Source organism: Lodderomyces beijingensis (genome assembly GCF_963989305.1).
Source record: "Lodderomyces beijingensis strain CBS 14171 genome assembly, chromosome: 1".
Taxonomy (NCBI): Eukaryota; Fungi; Ascomycota; class Pichiomycetes; order Serinales; family Debaryomycetaceae; genus Lodderomyces; species Lodderomyces beijingensis.
The window spans coordinates 643,454-663,529 of NC_089970.1; the positions used below are offsets into that span (position 1 = coordinate 643,454).

General features: G+C 44.5%; 7 protein-coding genes across 7 annotated transcripts; 3 read left to right on the top strand and 4 right to left on the bottom strand. All coding sequences in view use genetic code 12, as the record gives it.

Moving 5' to 3' along the window:
• Positions 1-1,408: 1,408 nt before the first annotated feature.
• On the bottom strand, positions 1,409-2,524 carry LODBEIA_P02680 (uncharacterized protein; the record flags this gene model as incomplete). The annotated part of the gene is made up of 1 exon (XM_066972705.1): positions 1,409-2,524. The coding sequence occupies one exon, from the start codon at positions 2,522-2,524 to the stop codon at positions 1,409-1,411; it is 1,116 nt and encodes a 371-aa protein (XP_066827206.1).
• A 1,477-nt stretch (positions 2,525-4,001) lies between these two features.
• Positions 4,002-7,265, bottom strand: LODBEIA_P02690 (uncharacterized protein; the record flags this gene model as incomplete). Its single annotated transcript, XM_066972716.1, has 1 exon — positions 4,002-7,265. One exon carries the CDS (start codon positions 7,263-7,265, stop codon positions 4,002-4,004), a length of 3,264 nt encoding a protein of 1,087 aa, XP_066827207.1.
• Positions 7,266-8,305: 1,040 nt separating this feature from the next.
• LODBEIA_P02700 (uncharacterized protein) lies at positions 8,306-9,277 on the bottom strand (the record flags this gene model as incomplete). The annotated part of the gene is made up of 1 exon (XM_066972728.1): positions 8,306-9,277. One exon carries the CDS (start codon positions 9,275-9,277, stop codon positions 8,306-8,308), a length of 972 nt encoding a protein of 323 aa, XP_066827208.1.
• A 2,579-nt stretch (positions 9,278-11,856) lies between these two features.
• Positions 11,857-13,254, top strand: LODBEIA_P02710 (uncharacterized protein; the record flags this gene model as incomplete). The annotated part of the gene is made up of 1 exon (XM_066972739.1): positions 11,857-13,254. One exon carries the CDS (start codon positions 11,857-11,859, stop codon positions 13,252-13,254), a length of 1,398 nt encoding a protein of 465 aa, XP_066827209.1.
• Positions 13,255-13,716: 462 nt separating this feature from the next.
• Positions 13,717-14,211, top strand: LODBEIA_P02720 (uncharacterized protein; the record flags this gene model as incomplete). The annotated part of the gene is made up of 1 exon (XM_066972750.1): positions 13,717-14,211. One exon carries the CDS (start codon positions 13,717-13,719, stop codon positions 14,209-14,211), a length of 495 nt encoding a protein of 164 aa, XP_066827210.1.
• Positions 14,212-14,789: 578 nt separating this feature from the next.
• Positions 14,790-16,349, top strand: LODBEIA_P02730 (uncharacterized protein; the record flags this gene model as incomplete). Its single annotated transcript, XM_066972761.1, has 1 exon — positions 14,790-16,349. One exon carries the CDS (start codon positions 14,790-14,792, stop codon positions 16,347-16,349), a length of 1,560 nt encoding a protein of 519 aa, XP_066827211.1.
• Positions 16,350-16,459: 110 nt separating this feature from the next.
• On the bottom strand, positions 16,460-18,169 carry LODBEIA_P02740 (uncharacterized protein; the record flags this gene model as incomplete). Its single annotated transcript, XM_066972772.1, has 1 exon — positions 16,460-18,169. One exon carries the CDS (start codon positions 18,167-18,169, stop codon positions 16,460-16,462), a length of 1,710 nt encoding a protein of 569 aa, XP_066827212.1.
• Between the last annotated feature and the right edge of the window lie 1,907 nt (positions 18,170-20,076).

Consider the following 20,076-nt stretch of genomic DNA (forward strand, 5'->3'; position numbering starts at 1 on the left):
GCTTTTTCAGCCAAGACAATCACACTCCGATATCGAAAACAAAACCCCAGCATTCTTCACACCGTGAATCACATCACAGCTGTGAAAAATCCAGGGGGGGGAGGGAACGACAGGGAAGAAGAAAATACAACTAATTAATCATGTAGAAATTGCAATCTATCTACCAACTACACCACCACCATCTATTTTTTGTTCCGGTATATATTGGCAACTCCGATTCCTACATATGGCTGTCTCGCTGTGACGTTCGCATGTCGCATGCCCCGTGGCTTATGCACAATTACGTCGATGCGCCCTCTTGGTCTCATCGCCTTGACGATCTACGTTTTCTCCCGCGCGTTCTCCCGTGCCGGACTTACAACGCCGCCTCGAGCCAGCCTACCACTACAAGCACATATATCTATATCGCCAACTCATTTGGAATCCAACCCCTTTCCCGCCCCCTCGTGGTTGTATCATCTCCCGTGACTACACAAGGAGCTCCTCCCGCTCATCCACTTCGTGATTTCAATTCTCTTTTTTTTTTCCTGGCTGTGTCCCCGAGGAGCTTCTCATCTGTGTTGTTTTCTATGGGGGGAGGCAGGAGAAAACGCTGCTGCTCGTGTAAAGCAAATTGGCAGCATGACATCATACTACGTTCAGCCTGTGGCCGAATAAACGAGGCACACGGCGAGCCATACGTATCTATATGACGTCCTCGAGGAGATGCAGTAGAAGCTCAGTTGCAGGAGGAGTAGTTGGTCAACTTTCCACCTCCAGTGGACTCAACAGATGTATTACAAGTATGTTTCTTCTTTCCTCTTTTTTCCTCGATGTAGACAGCACCTCTTGAAAAGATGGATATATATCGCGTATCGTTTTCCTATTGTCAAGATTCAGAACAAGAGACGAAAACTGTTGTGTTATGTTATTGTTGTAGAGGTCCGATAAACCACGATCTCTCCAAAAATTCCCGGAACCACAACCCCCTTATTTCAAATGTTTATCTCTCTATTTTCGATACTCCATACCGCAAGCGACCTCAAACGGGTCCATATTTCATACAACTCGATAACCCCCAACCGTGGAATTACGTTTTCGAAAAGCTGCGCAAGACAACGCCAGGAGTCAAAACTATGCGGACCCCATCGGTGTAGTTGTTAGCGTCTGTCTCTGACTCCCCGACTCACTGATGCTTCCTTTGGGGTTATTCATCTTGGTTGGCGCCGGGATTTCGCGTAAGTGTTGATAGTGGTGGGTTTTAAAGGCGCTCAGATTTCTCATCAACCTGATTCTATATATTTCACTTGTAAAGAAACCAAACTCTATACCCAAAAGACAACCAGAAAAGAGCGAAAAAAAAGAAGAAGAAGAAGAAGAAAACTCACTTCGTAACTTTCGTTAAAAACAGCCTCCATCAAGTTTGACCCTAGTGGAGGAAAACAGATGGAGTAGGAACAGCAGGTAATTCATTGACATCAACATCTTGCAAATTCTTCAATGAACTGGGCTTGACGGTAAACTTATCCCTGACAGCATCGCCAAAGTTCCCAACATGGCCCGCCGTTTCTTTAGCCAGGGGGGTACCATAAGGATGAATTCTCGAATACGCAGCTACATCAACAGGGTGGAGTGCATGCCCATGGGCAACTGGACGTGATTGCGCTTTGTTTGTTGGTTTCAGCAGCCTGAACTTGCCAATCGACGCATTCAAACTTGCATCGCCGCCAGAAAATGCTCTCCTTTTCGAGTACACGGCAGCAGCGCCATTGGCCATTGGAGATAAATCGCTAGTATATGCAGGTGGTGAACTGGTAAAGCTGTGAAACTTTGCAGCGTCAATTGGTGAAAGTGGAGGTGAGTTGTTCAAGCTATTGCATCCACTGCTGGTATTACTCGTAGAACGAAACTTTGTTGCTGGATCGGCTCGTACTGCAGCAGCTAGCGAAGCAAAAGACGATTGCTTCTTCAACTTCTTCAACTTTTTATACCTTTGTTGTTGTTGTTGCTGTTGTTGTTGTTGTGGTGGTTGCTTCGACGTGGCGTGGTCTTGGTGACTCCCCAGCGTCTGCTTCACATCCATCGGTAACCAGAAATTGATAATTTGCACAATTTGAAGCAAAATCACATCAAGCTTAACCTCATACCGGCTCTCCACGGGCTTGCAATATGAAACTCCCAAATTATGCACTCGTAAATTGAAATCTCCAAATCTGGGAGCAAACTTGCCCACGAGTACATTAGCCGTTTTTTCAAACTTTCTCCAATTTCGCTCCGATGCTTTGAACAAAACGTCATTCAAGATGCAAAGGTTGTTATTGGCGGTGCCATAAAATAGCCACAATTTGATCGCGTGGCCGAGCAAGTTGAACACGCCGTTCTGCTGAGTAATGTAATTTATGGTGATGAAATATAGCCAGTAGTTAAGGAGAAATTGGTAGGAATGGTAGTGAAACTCAATTGAGGAGTCTAGTGCTTTAACGGTATGTAGTAGGGGGATCAACGTAGTTAAAGTATTGAATACTAAATCTAAAAGGTTAAGCATTTGATCACTTTTCAAATTTCAATCAAATGGACTGAATTTGGCCAAATTGATGTAGTTCAACTGCTGAAGAAGAGGATGACCGCGATCTTCGTGGTCATTTATAAAAATCTTGCAAAGAAACAGATGCCATAATTACTGATGCTACTGCTATGCTACTGCTACTGCCGATGCTGTTTACATGAGAGGGTGCTGTGTTGCTTATTTAGTGTCAAAGTGTCTCGATGTGTGTAGTAGTCAGCAGTCTCATCCGGTTATGTTACTTTGCTTCACACTTCGCCTCCCGCTTCGTTATTGTCTTTCAATTGCTACTGCGATAACCCTCGTTCCTGGGCGGGTAGTGTACGCGTGGACATTTTCCTCTCACCTCCAGTCATCCGAAAAAGCTCTTTTTGTTATGAGGAAAGAAGAAGCAGCAGGATGTATCACGAGGTATCGGTCTATATCTCATACGGAGCAACGTATCAGCAGAATCCCTTCTTCTTCTTCTGATTACAATGACAGGAGAAGAGACAGAGAGTTTTCGTTATCTTATCAGCTGGCACTCCAGTCTCCACCGAGAATGTGACGCCGAGCACACCACGTACCGTACAATCCTCGTAAAGATCCGGAACGCACCGTTTTTTGTTCTTGTTGTTACGCCCGCGGCCAGCTCGAGTAAGCTCCGACACTCAGCCAAGAGTCTGGACATATTAGCGAGCAAGAACCGTTTCTCGCTAGCCCCCGATGCCACAACGTCAACCCTGCTTGATCTCGCATTTGGGCAACAAGCAAGAAAACGCCGCTAGATAAAGCATCCAATTTACCCGAAATGGATCTAGATTCGTCATCGGGCTAATTTTTACCCCCCTCGATGCGGAAGGAAAAAAATTACCCGGATCCGTCTTGACTTCGACCCGTTTAGGAAGTCTTCTATTCCGATTGGGACATTTTTCTCGACACCGCACTTACGGGGGCATTAAATAGCGGGAGAAGCTAGAAAAAGACGTTGTTGCGGCTTTGGGGGGTGGGGGGGAAGTTTGATATGAAACCAGTTTTCGAGAGTTTCTGCTGTTGCCGGCGCTGGCAATATCTTGCTTTCTCTACATGATCAAACAGTGGTTAGTCATAGGAATCTCAGCACATGTCAACTCTCTATCTTTTTCTTTTTTTTTTTGCTTCTAGAATCATTTTTATGGTGTGTTTTTGCAGCGACATCTTGAGGAAACTTCAACATTCAACGAGGTTGTCTGCACCAGCCACGTCTTGGCTGCAATTTTTGGCTGCATTGTTTTTTTTTTTTTGTCTCACATTCCAGTGTTCTCAACTCCGGTTTTGTGGTGCTTGCAATCTCATCAATTTGGAGATAATCAAGACAGAAAAAAATGTGTCAAGATTCAACGAGGCTGTCGGAATTTCATGCAAGCGAAGGGGAACTAGAGGGCACGTTCTAGTTCAATAAAATCATTAAATTGTCGTCTAGCTCAAAAAAAAAGTGTCTCTACGAATCTAACTCATTCAATCTCTTTTGCAAATTCTGCAATTCTAACATTTGCACACGCAACAACTCTTGCAATTCCTGCCGATTGATCTTTTCCTTCAACTCGCCATCTGAAAGACGACCAAATTCCTGATCCAAGAAATCCGCGCTTCGAGACCCCGCATCGCCATTCTCAGCTGTACTCTCATCGGTATTGTCCTTCAATTTATAATGCTTGCCAAACTCGCCATCGCTTCTACTCTCCAACCAGTTCCAAATATTGATTTCTTGCTGGCGCAATTTCCGCTCGTTGGCAAAGTTGGTGTTGATTGTCGGTATCACCAAATAATCGTGGTTATTGATCTTGATCCGCGAAGTGTAGACGTTCGAAGGCACAATTTCAAACTGGGCCTTTTGTGGGCCGGAGCCAAACAATGCACCGCCAAGTTTGTTAAACACGAAAATGGTCAACAAGAATGAAATTACAACAATAATGGAGCCGGTAATGGTGTTGCTCACCATTGGAATTGGCACCATATCTCCCACGCTGTTGACCAAATCAACAAGCTGTTGTGACAAGCCGCCTTTTGCTTCTTGTTGTTGCTTCTGTTTTGCCGCATTTTCATCCTCCTCTTCCTTCTTCTCAGTGTTTCGTCTGCTTCTTGTTGACCTTCTCTTGCTCGAACCACCGGCACCTCCCTTCTTGCCGGCGCCTTCAGCCAAAATGGAATTGATGGTCTCAATCATCTCCTTCATACTCTCCTTTTGCCCATCAATGGTGCCCTTTTCGATCGCGCCCTTGATCCACGACTTGCCACTCCATTCAATCGAAGTCATCACCGAGATCTTTGTCAGGTTCTTTTCGGCCCAAGTCAAGAAAATCTTGGTCTTGACCTTAAATGCGTTACCGCTGGGCACATCGGGAGTTTGAGTCGTTTGTTCAACTTCAAACACCTTTTCCGGATTCAACTCGATAACAGCATCGTCAATGACACATTTGGTTTGCTTGGGACCAATGGGCCCACTAAGTGGCTTCGTGTAGGTGTAATGACGGCTCTTGCTATCCTTGTTCAATCCGTGAATAGCTGACTCGTCAATGTCGAAATTTTTTTGGTCTTTTAAAATCCGCATGAAATACGAAGTGTCTTGGCCGAACATAAGCTCAAACACAACTCCGGGAGGTGCTTTAATCACTTCATCTGCGACGGATGTTTCGCCGGACTCCTTCGTGTACCCACTTTCCGTGGCGTCATGAGTCGCAGGTCCCAATATGCTAAACCCTTTCCACTTTTCACCACCGTCATCGGAAGAGCCTCCGTTTTCGTCTTTGCTGTTTTCGTCGTCTCCTCCATTGGAATTGTCCTCGTCCTCCGACGCGATCGATGATCGATCGTCGTCTTCATCCGACCCTCCCGAATACTCGTCATCGGATGAATCTGCGCTCTCGCTCACGTCGCCGCTCTCTTGCGAGCCCAAGGATGCCTTGGACCCAGCTCTCAACCGCGACGTTCTCCCCAATTTCGAAGGGTCAACGTCCGAATTCTGGAGCAAGACTCGATGCCATACATTGGTAATCAAGTCAAACGCCGAGTCTCGGCTCAAAAACGTAGCAAAGACATATTTCTGATGCAAAGTGCGGATAATCATCCCGTTGGGGAAAAGCACGGCAGTGGATCGCTTCTCAATCTGAATCACTTCCTGCAACGGTATCACCAAATGGGTAACCCACCCTAAAATGTTGGAGTTGAAGCAAATATAGTGGTCGCTGAGGTACATTTTGCCCTGGACCAAAATGTCTTTTGACAAAGCACAGCTGAAATCCTCAATCAATTTTTCATTCTTGGGGATCTTTTTGAACGCTTGGTGAAACTCCTTATTGCTTTTGCGAGAAGCACGCTTGATTTCCTTGTTATAGTCAACAATATGGTCCAAGTTCTCAGGCTCGGAATCGGAGTGTTCATTCAAAGCCTCATCTGAGCCCTTCAGTCTCACTTCGCTCAAATTGTTATTATTCCTGTCATCTCCATTGGCCGATATTTGCGAGTTTTTGCTGATGGATCCGTTTCTGTCCAATGGTGCCAGCCCATTCAACGATTTCCGGCGCACTCGCTTCACGTCCGTGCCATTGGTGACAACTTGGAGCTGGTTGCCCAGCGGCAAAGTGTCATTTACAGCATCGGGGCTCATGTTGCGTTTCAAATTCGGAGCATGGCCGTCGTTAGACCGCATCGAGGGTTGACGTGAAGCCAGCATTGAGTGCTTTTGTTGTTGTTGGTGTTGTTGGTGGTAGTTGTTGTCGAAATCAGCAAGGGACAAATCTCCACTCCCCAAAGTGTTCAACGGCGATTCTCTTACTGGCTCAAAGTGGATATTTTTGGCAGAATCCGAACGAGCAGGGTCATTGGGGTGCTGTGGTATAGTTTGCTCTTCGACAACATTGTCCGTGTCGTGCCCCGCCTCCGACTCGTCCACCAAGGATCGATCATCGTGCTTGACTCCTTTTATAAGACTGTCCAATTTATTGACGAACAGGTGTTCTTTTTTCTTGGTATCCTTGCTCTCGTCTGGATGTGGAGCAATCATCTTGCTTGCTGCTGCTGAAAATAGGGATGAGATAAATCCGCCCGACTCGGACCTCGGTGGTTGCTCCGCGCCGGGCGAGACCTGCTCATTATGGTTGCTTTGGGATGATTCCGAAGAGGCGCTTTTCGTGGCTGCTCGATCGGGCGGCGCAAGGTGTTTATTTGCATTGGACCCGTTTGTACTCTCCCTCATCAACGTAACGGCAATGGCTGGGTCCTGGTCGACGGCTGCCTGGCTCGCAAAGGGCTCGTTCATTCGAGATGATGGCCGTGGTGGTGGTGATGACGGTGACGGTGATGATATTGATATCGGTGGTGGTGGTGGTGCTGTTGTTGTTGTACCCGCGTTTTCTATGGGGTGGGCAGGATTTGCCAATCGAGAGGCAAGCCGCTCTCGGTCAATTTGGTCAGATTGTGAAAGTGTTTCACCGTATGGCCTTGGAATAGGTGACACGACGCCATTTCCTGAGCTTGACGGCGGTCTCATGCGTATTATGGAAGGGCCCGACCTAATGGATGTTTCGTCTTCTGTTTGCACGGTTCTGTCAGATAATTCACTGTGGCGGTTTCCCCTAGATTGATGGTCTTGCGAGCGTCTAGACGAAGGATGTCTCTGATGGTGATGCTGTCTTTGTTGGTGTTGGTGTTCCACAGAGTGGCCTGGAGTCTCCTTCAACTTTTTCCGTTTCAATAGCAATCCCATTTTTCTGTCTAGTTTGCCGCGTCTCTTTCGGACAACTTCCAACTAAAATCCGAACAGAGAAAAAAATAAATATCCCAAACGAAGCACGGCCTTTCTCTTTCTTTCCCCTTGTTGAGTTGTCCCTGCCTCCGCCGTAAAGGAAGAAAAAGAAGAAGTTGCCTCAATGGCAGAATCCAAGGGGACCAGGTCTCGACTATATAATTGTTGGCGCCTCCCTCTTAAGTGGCCCAAGATTAGAAAAAAACAAACCAACTTCGAACTTTGCAGGAGATCTGGGATATTACCGAAGTTTCCGCCTCTTCTCAAAAAGCAGAGTTTTATCCGCAATGCTTGTAGTTGCTAAAACCATTTAGGGAGGGAGAAAGGGAGAGAGAGGGAGAGAGAGGCTTCTTGATGACTTGCAGCTCTTTCTCTCGCGAAAAGAAGTGGGCTCTTGATCTAGATTGTTACTGCGTGCAAGGAAAATGGAAAAAGAAAATCTCCCCAGTTCCACAAAGCTTTTCGAGCTGGTTTTTTTTTGATTTTCATTTTGGAACCGGTGTTTTGCAAGAAAAGAAAATTTTTGGACACCGGGGTGTCCGAGGTGCAAGTAATATCTCTGGAATAACAAATATCCGTGTTTGTGTCACTTTCGACCGAAGTTGCAAAATATTTCGGGTGCAGAAAGAAGGGAAGGGAAAAGGGAAGGGTTCTGTTCGTGGGGCTCCTGTTGGTGTGTGAGAAGTAGGGCCAAATTTCGACAGCAACAGGCACAGTGACGGTAGTGGTGGTGGTGGTGGTGGTGGTGGTGGTCTGTGCTGTCGTACTCTCACGCTACGTTTTTTCTTTTTGGTTTGTTTGGTTTGGTAACACGCATAAGTATACTTTTATTCAACGAGGCTCTTTGGTGATATATCTATACAAAACTGTCAACGGAGAAGAACTGAAAAAAATATCGGGGGTATTGGGAATAAAATTTTCTTTTTTTTTTTTTTTTTTTGGAAAATGGGGGAAAAAAAGATAGCTGGCAACTCACCAGCCTCAGGTATCACTCAAGATCTTTATTTGAAAAGGCCCCCGATCAAACCATGGACAGCGTTGGTCAAGCCCAAGTTGGCATCGAAATCGATGGAGAAGGCGGAGACTGAGCTTTGGCATTTGGTGTGTTCGAGAATAAACTCTTCAGATGGCAACGAGCAGTCACCGTTGTTGCAGGCGGTCAAAGCTTGGTAGCTCTTTTGTGCCCAGACAAAGGAGTCGGAGGTCTTGTTGTAGACCAAGTCGGCGGTGGCAGCATCTTGGCCGGTGATTCTAGTGTAGACCCACTTAGGGTTGGTGCATGACTCGTCTTCGTAACCGACCTTTGGAAGGTTGACGTTCAAACCAACACCCAATGGCAAGGCTCTTGGATTGGAGCCTTGAGTCTTGAACAATTCTTGGACAAAGTTGGTGATCAAGTTGGCGTAGATGGTTGATGGGTTCTTTGGGTCATTTAAGTCCAAGCTGTCCTTGAAAAAAGAGTTGTTTCCGTTTGATCCACTAAAGGCAACAGCAGGGTAGTTTCTGTAAACGGAGTTGTAAGTAGCAGCAATAGTACCGGACAAGGTGAACAAACCAGCAAGGTTCAAACCTTCATTTGGACCAGAGACAACCAAGTCGATGGAGATGTTGTTGAATTTTTCGGGGAGAACGTATTGCAAACCAAAAGCAACCGATGAAGCTGGGGTACCGTTAAAGTACCAGATGTGGTCATCGTTGGCTTCGTGGCCCCAGGATGGAGCACCAGCAGCTGGGTAGCTGAACTCACCGTTGGTTTGAAGGGTCTTTGAAGTTGGAATGTCGAATTTTCCTGACCAACCCGATCTTTGAGAAACGGGGGCAATCAAAAAGACATTGTGACCAGCTGCTTTCAACTTGTAGTAAGTAGCTCTGACGTTGGTAGCTGCCCAACCGTCATCGTTGGTCAAGATGATGTTTTTAGCAATAGCGAACGAAGCAAGGAACAAGAGGAGTGAAGTAGCCAAGAATTGCATCTTTGTTAGAGCGAATGAGTGAGTGAGTGAGTGCTGAGGTACTGATGGATAGTTGGAGATGAAATGAGGGAAAAACCGAGTCCATTTATAATCCGCCCCAAAAAAAAACAAAAAACTTTCTGAGACCTTGGAGGAAAAAGAAGAAGGAGATGCTTTCGAAGATTTTTGGGGCGCACGACGGAGGCTCTGTATAAGCGCCGCTTCTTCAAACGTCGATATAGCTCTATCTGATTGTTTTTGTCATAAAGGCAGATTTCAATTGTTGCAAAATGCTGTACTGCACATATAAGGCCCGAACCGACCTCCTAATTTTGCTTGTCTCTTAATTTCTCCAACATAGCTCTTGATGTAAAGCCGCTTAAAAAAAAGAACACACTCACTCTCTCACCAGGCACTAGAGAGTGGATAAATTAATTGATTCTATCTCGAAAATTAATTGTCTGAGTGAATTGACCCCCCACCCCAACGTGGGTAGGCAGAAGAGCTACAAAGGAGAAACTTTTCACTTTTTTTTCTTTACGACGGACGGCTCGGGCTAGAACTCCCCTGTGGTTGCTTGTTTCCAGGCGAAAAGCAAACAAAAAACGAAAAAACGAAAAACGGACCGAAAATGAACCCTTTGCTCCAATCCAAAGACCACACACTGCTCAAACTGTGGTGCAAGGATCGAGCTCAAGACTCAATTGGTTTCAAATGACAGGGTATAAATCTGCCAAATCTGTTCTTGGAACCCAGAATAAAAAAAAAGGGGGGGGCCCACCTAGTTTTCAAAATTTTTTTCTTGAGTTGTACAAATCGATAGACAAGAGCTAGAATTCTTTTTCTTTTTCTTTCACCTAGTCAACTAACAAGGTTGAAGAGGGCCAAATTCTCAACTGGCTGGAATTGAAGGTTTTAGTGAAAGAAAAAAAGAAGAACAAAAATTTGACCTCATGGGTGTTTACCACTGGGCCTAATATTCATGTTTATTTCTGACGTCGATAATATGCTGTGCGTACAAGCAGTGAATAAATTTTAGGGGGGAGGGTGGAAGAGGATTTTGCAGTAAATTAGTTCTTTTTTTTTTTTCCACAAGGCACAAGCTGCCGTAGAAAGTCTCATTTCTGTAGAGAGTTGGTTTTCCGGGATTTTGTTGTTTTTAGCGATGGTTAGCATCTAACCGGGACCCGACAAACATGGAAACAAAGCAGACAGATTTGGCTTCCATTTCCACCAATTTGATGTCGTCCGTATTTTTAGTTTTTATTTACAAGTAGTACTTATGTATACTATTGGCAGCGGTTGCTAATATAACTGCACGTCAATGCCGTTGACTAAGGACTAATTTGCCAAGAGAGATGAAGACAGTTTTCAATGTAGTATAAACGCACTTCACATGGCAGAGTCAAGGGGGAATGGCAAAGAGGCGGGGGGGGGGGGGGGCCACGAGGGCTGTTTCGTTCAAAGTAGAGGGCGGCATACTACCTCCTACCAATCACCTCTCACCACTCCCCCCCCCTTTTCAATTGATTTTGCGGCTTTTCCCGACAAATCGTTTCACGGGGCTTTAAACTTGATCAAAGTTTTGTCAGATGTAGTGGCAATTTCAAAGTTGCGATTTGAACTTTTGGAGAACTTTCAGGAAGAAATGTTCTAGGTAGATGTTACAGACCCAAGCACCATGACCACCACCAGCAGCTATCCATCTGGTTCTGGGACATACGGAACCGCTATTATAGATGGTGACTGAGGCACACACATATTTTTTGGTCTACTTGAGACTTTAGATGCTAGTAAAGCAGCTGTCTTTTTTGCAGCCTAACCAGAAATTAAAAATAACTTATGGCAGCAACTGAACTCATCATGAAGTTCTCTTTTCATGCCGATTCAATGGATGCAAAAAAAAAAAAAAAAAAAAAAAACGTGGGCCATATGGGGCTCAAATCTTGACCCGCTACATTGGATGAATTGCAAGATGGAGCCTTGCCAGCATAAGTGCATACTCGGCTATCCACCAACCTTCTTCCCACTACTACTTCTTTTCTTCTTCTTCTTCGAATACCTCGCTTTCATATAATCCTCGAGAGGCAGTTGACTAGATTTGGTCCTAGCACCAAAACTTGGTGCACTTCTTCAATGATCTTCGTGAGGAAGTCGTGATTAGCCGCTAGTGGCATTGAGTCATCAACTACATGAACCGACAAGATCTCATTGGCACTCTCCACCTCCAAAAGCTAAAGTCAGTGTTGGGTATGGTGCCCTTGGTAGTACGCGTTCCCGCTTTCCACTCTCCCCCGCTTTTAGCGAGGGCCATGGTTGTTCAAGGACGTGATTTTTTGTTTTGTTGTGCACACGGAGACATATGCGGAGGAAGGGCACGTGACACAACAAACAGAGAATTGGCCTTTTTTTTTCTTTCGTCCATCAATCTATCAGTCAATCAATAGGGTGGTAGAAAGTAGCAAGAACGAAGGCAACGCGAGACAGACAGACAACAACCAGCGGACCCTAGTCTAGAATTGGACAGATCACACGGTGGATAGTTGAGCAGGAAAACAACGACAGTGTAAAATACTAGTGGACCAAAGGATTTGCAAGTGATGGCGATTTTTTCATCCTTAGCTGGCTTCTTCCAGCGAAACAAGCGGAGGATATTTATTACCAGTGCCGTGACGCTATCAGTCTACTTGATCGTCAATGAGTTTGTGATCAAGAAGTTTAGAAACTACCAGAATGCTTTGAGGCAGGAGTTGATGTTTAAACAGCAGATCAAGCAGCGGTTTATCCAGACACAACAGGACTGCTACTATACTATTCTTGCGCTACTTCCAGTTTTAGCAGGCCCGATAATCGACGCGCTGCCCGTGGAGCTCATTACTCAGGCCTTGAAGTTGAAAAAGGGCCAACAACCACCACAGAATGTGCCCGCGCCGGCACAAGCTGCACCCAACGGCCATAACAGCGAGCTCACCGCCGATAATCTCAATCTCTTAGACAACAACAACAACCCGGAGTCGAAATTGTCATTCTACATGAACAAGAGCAAAGTCGAGTTGTGGGACTTGCTCAAGATCAAAACCATTACTCGGACTTTGACATTGATGTACGCAACCTCGGGTTTACTCTTGGTGACCAGGTTGCAGTTGAATATCTTGGCAAGAAGATCGTACTTGGAGTCGGCGATTTTGATGGCTGGGGTCAAGCATCCAAATAACGATATCGATCCTCACGAAAACTACATCATCGAACAGAGCTACCTCTCGTTGAGTTGGTGGTTGCTCAACAAAGGGTGGGTCAATATAAGCTCGTTAATCGAGGCCATAGTGGTGAACAAGTTTGAGAAAATCACTCCCAAGACCGAGATTGGCCTTGTGGAATTTGAAGTGATCTTGTCGGACATTATTGGCGAAATCAACACCAACAACAAGGAGTTGATCTTGGCCAATTTGTTCCCCATCAACTATCCAGACTTGTTAGAGACAGTATTAAATACCAATCCAGACTTGATTCACCATTTGGACATTCCCGACTCAAACTTGACAAAACTCATAAACGAAACCAACTCAATCATGTTGGACAATAACTTGTACTTTTTCGATTTGTTCAACTCCTTGGTGATGACTGACTTGCACATTTTGACCACCAATCTTTCCACTAGTTTGGCCAACACGTCAAACAGTCTAGTGATGTCTGGAACATTACCGGAAAAATCTCCCAAAATCACAGAGATACCCATTAGAACTTTCAAGTTAGCCAGCTTTTTGGCGCAGCTTTCAGTTCAAAATGGAATTATGGCCAATAATAATGAACCTAGAGACGAAGAAGAAAACGATGAAGATGATATTGAGAATATCTTGAACAATCTAAACAACATGCAAGGAGGAGGAATGAGCAGCAATAGCTCTGATGAACTAGCAGGCAATGCTTATATCAACACGTTACATAAATTGGATGAATTAGATGATTTCAGCGCAGGTATATATTCAAACTTTGAATGAAGAAATTAAATGAGTTAATTATTTACTATATTTGTGTGTTTTTTTATAGAAGACTAGGCACTATCAGCTTGCGTGCCCGTTACTTTCCTTGAAATTGCATGGGGTAAGTAAAAGAAAGTTTGAATGAGCAAAGGATCCGGCCAGTGGGCGATGCCGTATACCTCTTGGATTCAAACAGAATTCCTTGTTCTTTTTTAAGGAAAATTAAATGCACTGAATGCGCTCCACCTTCACTCCACAGTACGAGGTGAGAAACAATTCACAATTTATAAAAAGGGCGATATCAATCTTTCTTTAAACCTAGGGGTACCATCTACACTTATACTTGCACAGACAACCCATATACCATCAGCCACTCCAACGATCCAACAATCCGATAATCCATAGTTTCAATCTAGTCCCATCCTGATTCATTGCATTTTTTCCCAATTTTTTCTTTTTGTTCATTTTTGTTTGTTCTAAATGTCGTCACCAAAAGTCATCATAGTGTCATCCGACGATGAAAAATTCCCAGTTGAGCCCAAAGTAGCTGAGAAATCCATATTGATGAAGAACATGATTCACGACTTGAACCCCGATGGCTTGACTGAAGACTTTGAAATCCCAACGCCAAACGTGAGAGCTAATGTCTTGTCGAAAGTGTTGGAATGGTGCGAACATCACAAAAACACCGTTTTCCAAGATGACGACGACGAAGATGCAAAGAAATCGGTCCCCGTTGAAGAGTGGGATAGAAACTTTTTGAAGGTGGACCAAGAGATGTTGTACGAGATTATCTTGGCTGCCAACTATTTGAACATCAAGCCCTTGTTGGATAGCGGCTGTAAAATGGTTGCTGAGATGATCAAGAGCAAGAGTCCCGAGGAGTTGAGGAGAACTTTCAACATTGTCAATGATTTCAGTCCAGAAGAGGAAGCGGCTATTAGAAAGGAGAATGAATGGGCCGAAGATAGATAAGTTGAGAAATGTTTTATGCTTTGGATGAAATCTATGTTGTTTTTTTTTTGTTTTCTGTAAAAAGATGCTGGCTCTTTTTTTTTCTAGCCAAGTACCTTTAATGGAGTGGTTGTCAGAGTGGTGCAATCTCGTGTTTGATTAGGTGAAAGAGCCAATCTGCTTGAACCCCGTACTTGTGATAGTGGCATAGAATTTGGAGGAAGCCTCGATATCTTCTGGGATACTTACTTGAGAGGCATTTACAAGCTTTTGTAAGAGAAATTATCTCTGGCTCTTTCTAACCAAAAATTTCTCTACGCAAACACGCTACATCAATAACTTCAAAGCTCAAGTGGGAGCAGATGGCGGTGGCGATATCTGATTTCAAAAGTGTTGTCCGAAATGTGTGTGGCAAGGATATTACCTGACATCTCTAGTAGCGCTGTTTTTGGTCCCCTTGCCAATTTTTTGATTTTTGGCACCCTTGGTCCAGTAGTGTGCACGCTTTTCCTACAACTTAAGGTCTTCCTCCCACTCCTCGCAATATCTCTAAGACGGTATAAATACTTATGACGGCATCGGTTCTTTAAGGGCTAAACATGTTATCTTCAGAATCGGACGATGCAGCTTGTGCTTCAACCGAAGGTAGTGGTGCCGCAGCCGCTTTGGAGAAACGTATCGAGCAGATGCCACTCGAGCAATTGAACAACTACCAAGACGAGATTGCAGCTGAGTTTAAAAAGCTCTCAAGACAATATGTCGAGTCCCGGTTGTCACGCATTACCAGCATGATTGACAAATTGGGCGAGCTGATTGAACTAGCACAGGGTAACAACAAGAGCTGGCTCAAGATCTATAATTTCGAAGTTGAAATCATAAATAACATGATTACCAACACTGAGGATTTGATCATGGTCAGTAATGGCACCATGCCTTCCAAGCCTGACCTTGTGAAAAACTTGGACGAATATGAAGAAGAGTTGAAGGAGATTTTCCGAAGTATGAGACTGCCATTTGATTTTGATGCTACGTTCAAGTATGAGACGAAAGAGTTGCAGGATGACGACAATCAGCAAAAGGCTGATTGTGGTGCAGCAAGTGCAACAAGCGCAACAAGCGCAACAAGCGCAAACAAGTTGTCAAATCTACCATTCCCGTACCTCTTCAATGACATTTTCCAACCGCATAGAACCAACTTGAAATGTATAACGAAATCAAAAGATTACCAGACAGAGCTCATCAAGAGAACTTGTTGCAGTAATGCAACCATCACCTGGAAGCAGTACCACAGTAAAGTCGCGGCGAAAAAGCAAAAACTCATTCTTAAAACAAATCACCAATTAAATGAGCTTTACAAGGAGTATAACCAACTAAATCAACTGCATCTTCAAGAGACAATGGATCGATACTACTATAACTCGTTGCTTACCCCGGAGCGCATAGCATCGCTTGCAAATGATGGCGTCAAGGGCAACAACGGTGACGTTGCTGCAATGTTGAGGAGGAATCATGATTCCACCTATGTCACCAAGGGAAGCCGGTTGCTACCCAAGAACGAGCATGAGTTATCCTCGATACGGCAAGAATTGCACGCAAACGGTAAGCGCGCTGAACAGGTTCGTGCTGGAATCAAGAGAAGTTATAACGAAGCATTTATACCGCCTGATTTGGTGAATTATGCAAACGATGGTGATGGTGATGAATTGGATGGCGACTTGAATGCCATCAAACGTGCCGTGCTCGAAAAGACTGGAGTCATGGGAGTCGCCTCAGAAAGTAATACAAATAAGCTATCTGAGGCTCCATTACCAGTGAAGAAGGAGAAAAAAAATGACCATGAGCTTACGAAAGACAATGTAGTAGTAGTAGATGGAGAAGAAGAAGGTGAAGTAGATGATGATGTCGATGACAAAGAAGAGGAAGAAGAAGAAGAAGAAGAATATGATGACGATGATGATGATGATGACGAGGACGACAGCGACGATGAAGACCGGTATGAGTCCTATGAAGAAGTTTACGACGTTGAAGAAGATATGACCCCCGCCGAGAAGGAAAGCAGACAAATGTACAAGAATGTATTGTTCCAGGAGCAACTCGTTTCAATAATGCCCTTTCCCAGCGTGCCTCCTTTGAACGTGTTTCCCAAAATTGATCGATAATATCTTGAAAGAGGAGAAGAACAAAAGTGAACAAAAACAAGTACAGAAGAGTACAAAAACAAGCAAATGCTGCAAAAAAGTCATTGACCAAATTATATACACCAACGAGCTTAGTCCTTCTCCAAAAGAATGCTTGCGTTCTTCAAGTTTGCCTGCTCAATGGTTCTATCTAGATTTTGAATAAACTTGAACGATTTGTCTGAACTGTTGGAAAGCGTGAACTTGTCATTGCAATTGAGCCCGTATCCTGCACCAGATTCCAGCAAGACAAACTTCAACCATTCAAACAATGCAACTACTGGATCTTGCAAGCCAAGTCTGCGCACGAGCCGCTTCCCATTGGGGAACCGGATTTGAACTCGGGTTGTAGGTCCTTCTGTAGGCTCCTTATGGTCAATTGCCTTTATAGCTTCAAAAGGTTCGAAAATAGGTTCAGAAGGAGCCGACTCAGACTTGGGGAGACCTTCCAGCGAAAATGTAGTATCGTCGTCGTCGCTATCCAAATTGATGGCATCATCTATACTCTTGCCGTTATTATTGTTATTATTATTGCTATTGTTGATGTTGTCACTGTCCAACACGCTTTGCTTCATCGCGAGCTCAATCTGCTGCTCCTCGCTTAGACTATCCAAATCCAACTTTCGTTCATGCTTAACCAAGGGGTTTTTCGAGTCTGGCGCTAGTGAAAAACTGTCCAAGAACAGGTAAACTTCACTGATCCATTTCTCCATTTCGGGAACTTGGCCATCTTTCCATCTATAAACTCTCTCCCCGGTCAACGGATCGATAATTGCAATGTGAGGAAATTGGTCAACATGGTAGAAATTGACATAAGATTCTCCGTCAAAGGAGTCATTTTGGTACTGCAAAAAGATGAAATTCTCGCGCACAATCTGCTTGACTCTTGAATTTGACCAGAAGTCACGATTGAGCACTTGCGATTGGAACTCAGAAGAGTCTTGGATGTTAACGAGGATCCATTTCTTGGTTTCTTTAGCTTGAGCTCTAGCTTGGTCCAAGGTGAGTACACTTATAATGTCAAAGGGCGGCCGGAAGAGATTAGCAAGTCTCCGCTGCACAGACGTCAAGTTTTGATCTCTTTGCTCTCGAAGTTGCCTCCTTCTCCCCACGCTTCTTCTCCTTGGAGCTCGGTTGCGGTTATATCCGCCACCATTAGCGGCGGCTCCTTCTTCTTCACCTTCTCCGTCTTCTTCGTCTGAATCTATAATTTGCACATCATGCAGCTGGTTGTAGCCTTCTGCACCTTCAAACTCCATTCCATCGTAATCATCATCATCATCTTCTTCTTCTTCATCATCATCATCTACTTCCTCATCAACTTCGTCCTCTCCACCTCCATGGAAAGAATTCATCAGAGACCCATTCTGGAAGTTAAAACCTTGATGAAAGATGCCTTGTTGTCTCCGTCCAAACATATCCGCTTGTCTATGCATTTGACTCATGAGCCCCCCAGCTCCTCCATAGCCAGGGATAGAGTCAATCAAAGTCTCATGTCGATGCACATTGGCATCAGCTTCACGAACTCCATCGCCACCATCATCGTGATCTTGTCCCGGTGCGCCTCCATAGGCTTGTTCCTGTAGTTGCTTAGCAAGTGCTTCGTCGTCCCCGTCATACGGAGCCCTCGCTGATCCTCCATTGCCTCCGCTTGCACCTTGGCCGCCGCCATGCTGCCCCGATTCCATATACAAGGTGACTGCCATATCTAGATCTCCTCCTGTGACATCAAGAAATTGCTTTGCCACTGCCTCATCTTCAATCCCCGTCACGGCCAAGAATGTTGGAATATGTTCGTCCATGTGGGCTCTTGCTTTGCTATAGCGGTCTTTTTCTTTATCTGAGAACTGGGGGGGGAGGGAGTTGCTTGTAAACGGCAAATGGCAAATTGCTGTATCTTTTTTTTTTGCTTTTTTATGTGGCGGAATTTAGAAGAATCGGAGGTTGAGAAGAGGACGGATTGTCTTTGATTTTACCAGTTGAGTCGCGACAGGAAAAAATGCGACATTGCCGGTGTAAAGGTATTGCTGCTGCTTGACTACATTCTGATGATGACCAGCGGTGTGGTTCATGGGACAGAAGTACTGGATTTTTTTTTATCTTGAGAAGTAAAGAATGGTTCTGGTGATTTTGTCAAGGTTTGTTCCTATAAGTGAGGGCAGATGATGTAGGAAACTCGCTGTACGGCTAAGAGGAGTGATTTTTAACTCGAGACTTGTTTAAATTTTCAAAGTTCAAGCCTAGTTTTGGCCTTTATGGAGAACGTTTGAATGAAAAAGGGTCTTTGATTCTTCAGCAGGTGGAACACTTTTTTGATTTATGTCAGGTTTCGAGGTTTCGAATAAAGAAATTGCTTCAAAGGTCCACTTGGAAACAGAAGCAACTCCTTCTTGTATTAATTGTATCCTTTTCCCGTAACAACCACCCTGTCAGCCTCATACTATGTCAACGTTTTGGGTTTTTTTCTATACCACTCCAGCTTGACATCAGGAGTTGATCGGGAAAAACATTAAAGGTCGATCATTATTGGTCCTCACTAAGATGTCTTCAAAAAAAAGGGGTTCACCTAATCTCTTGTACCTCAATTTTACATGTTTAGGGAGATATTCAGGAAAACTCGAGTATCTGCAAAAGGTCCATTGACTAGGTGAAGATTGAAAAAAAAAACTTACAGAATACGTTTTAACCAAAACTTGATATAGCATGATGTGAATGATGTAACAGTTTGCCCGAGGCACTGACGCGCGTGTCACTCCAGGGTTTCGTCCTGGCTGTTGATGATGTATTTTTTTTTCCCTCTCTCACTCTGTTTTGAATTTCTGGGGTACGTTTATCTGGGTAAATATCGCGGGGGAGGGATCACAGAGGTATCAGAGAATATGCTTTACTCTTGATCCAGTTGCCCTAACCCCGTTATGTTGCTTTTGGAGAAACATCTATGTATATGATGATCTGAGATTTGAAGTTAGAGCTAAAAGTCAGAAGCTAAAAGTGGAAAAAATTTTGAATTTCTCTCCCTTTCCAGTATGATAGGGGCCATTACACCATCAATTAAGCGCAAAAGAGGCTGATTCGATTTGGCGGTTCCCCTGGGGGGGTGTCTGGAAGTCCGAACAGCAAATATCCCAGTACCCAAAGGTCTCTTTCAATAACAATCGTAGGGTTGTTTCGGGGCTTAATCTACAGAGGAATAACAAGCGAGGCAACGGTTGTAGTGCATGGTGTGTGAGTTTAATCAAAACGGCACAACAGCCAGCGATATAAACTCTAAAGGTACACAGATCAATATTCTCCACCTTGGACGCACCAGCACACCAACTGATAACAATGCACTTAAAACAGGTGTACTCATGAAAAAAAAGGTGGGTTTGAATTTGAAATTAAAAAAAAAGAACAAGGGGGTAACGAAAGTGTGGTTTGTTTTTTTTTTATTTTCTTGCCCCCCCCCCCCCCCCTGCAATTTAAGCTCACTAGATATGTACATACATTGGTGAATGGATGGATGAAAGCTTTCCTCCCTCCTCCCTCTCTCGAATGGAACTGATTTCGTTGAGGGTTTCAGTTTCATTTCATCTCGGTAAGGGGGCTGGCAGGGGGGGGGATTGAGCCAAGTTTTTTTTTTTTGCTATTGCTCAGGGCAACCTGCGAGCAATGGAATTTCAACACCAAGGAGGGAGGGGGGGACAAGGGGGTGAATGCGGGAAAGCTT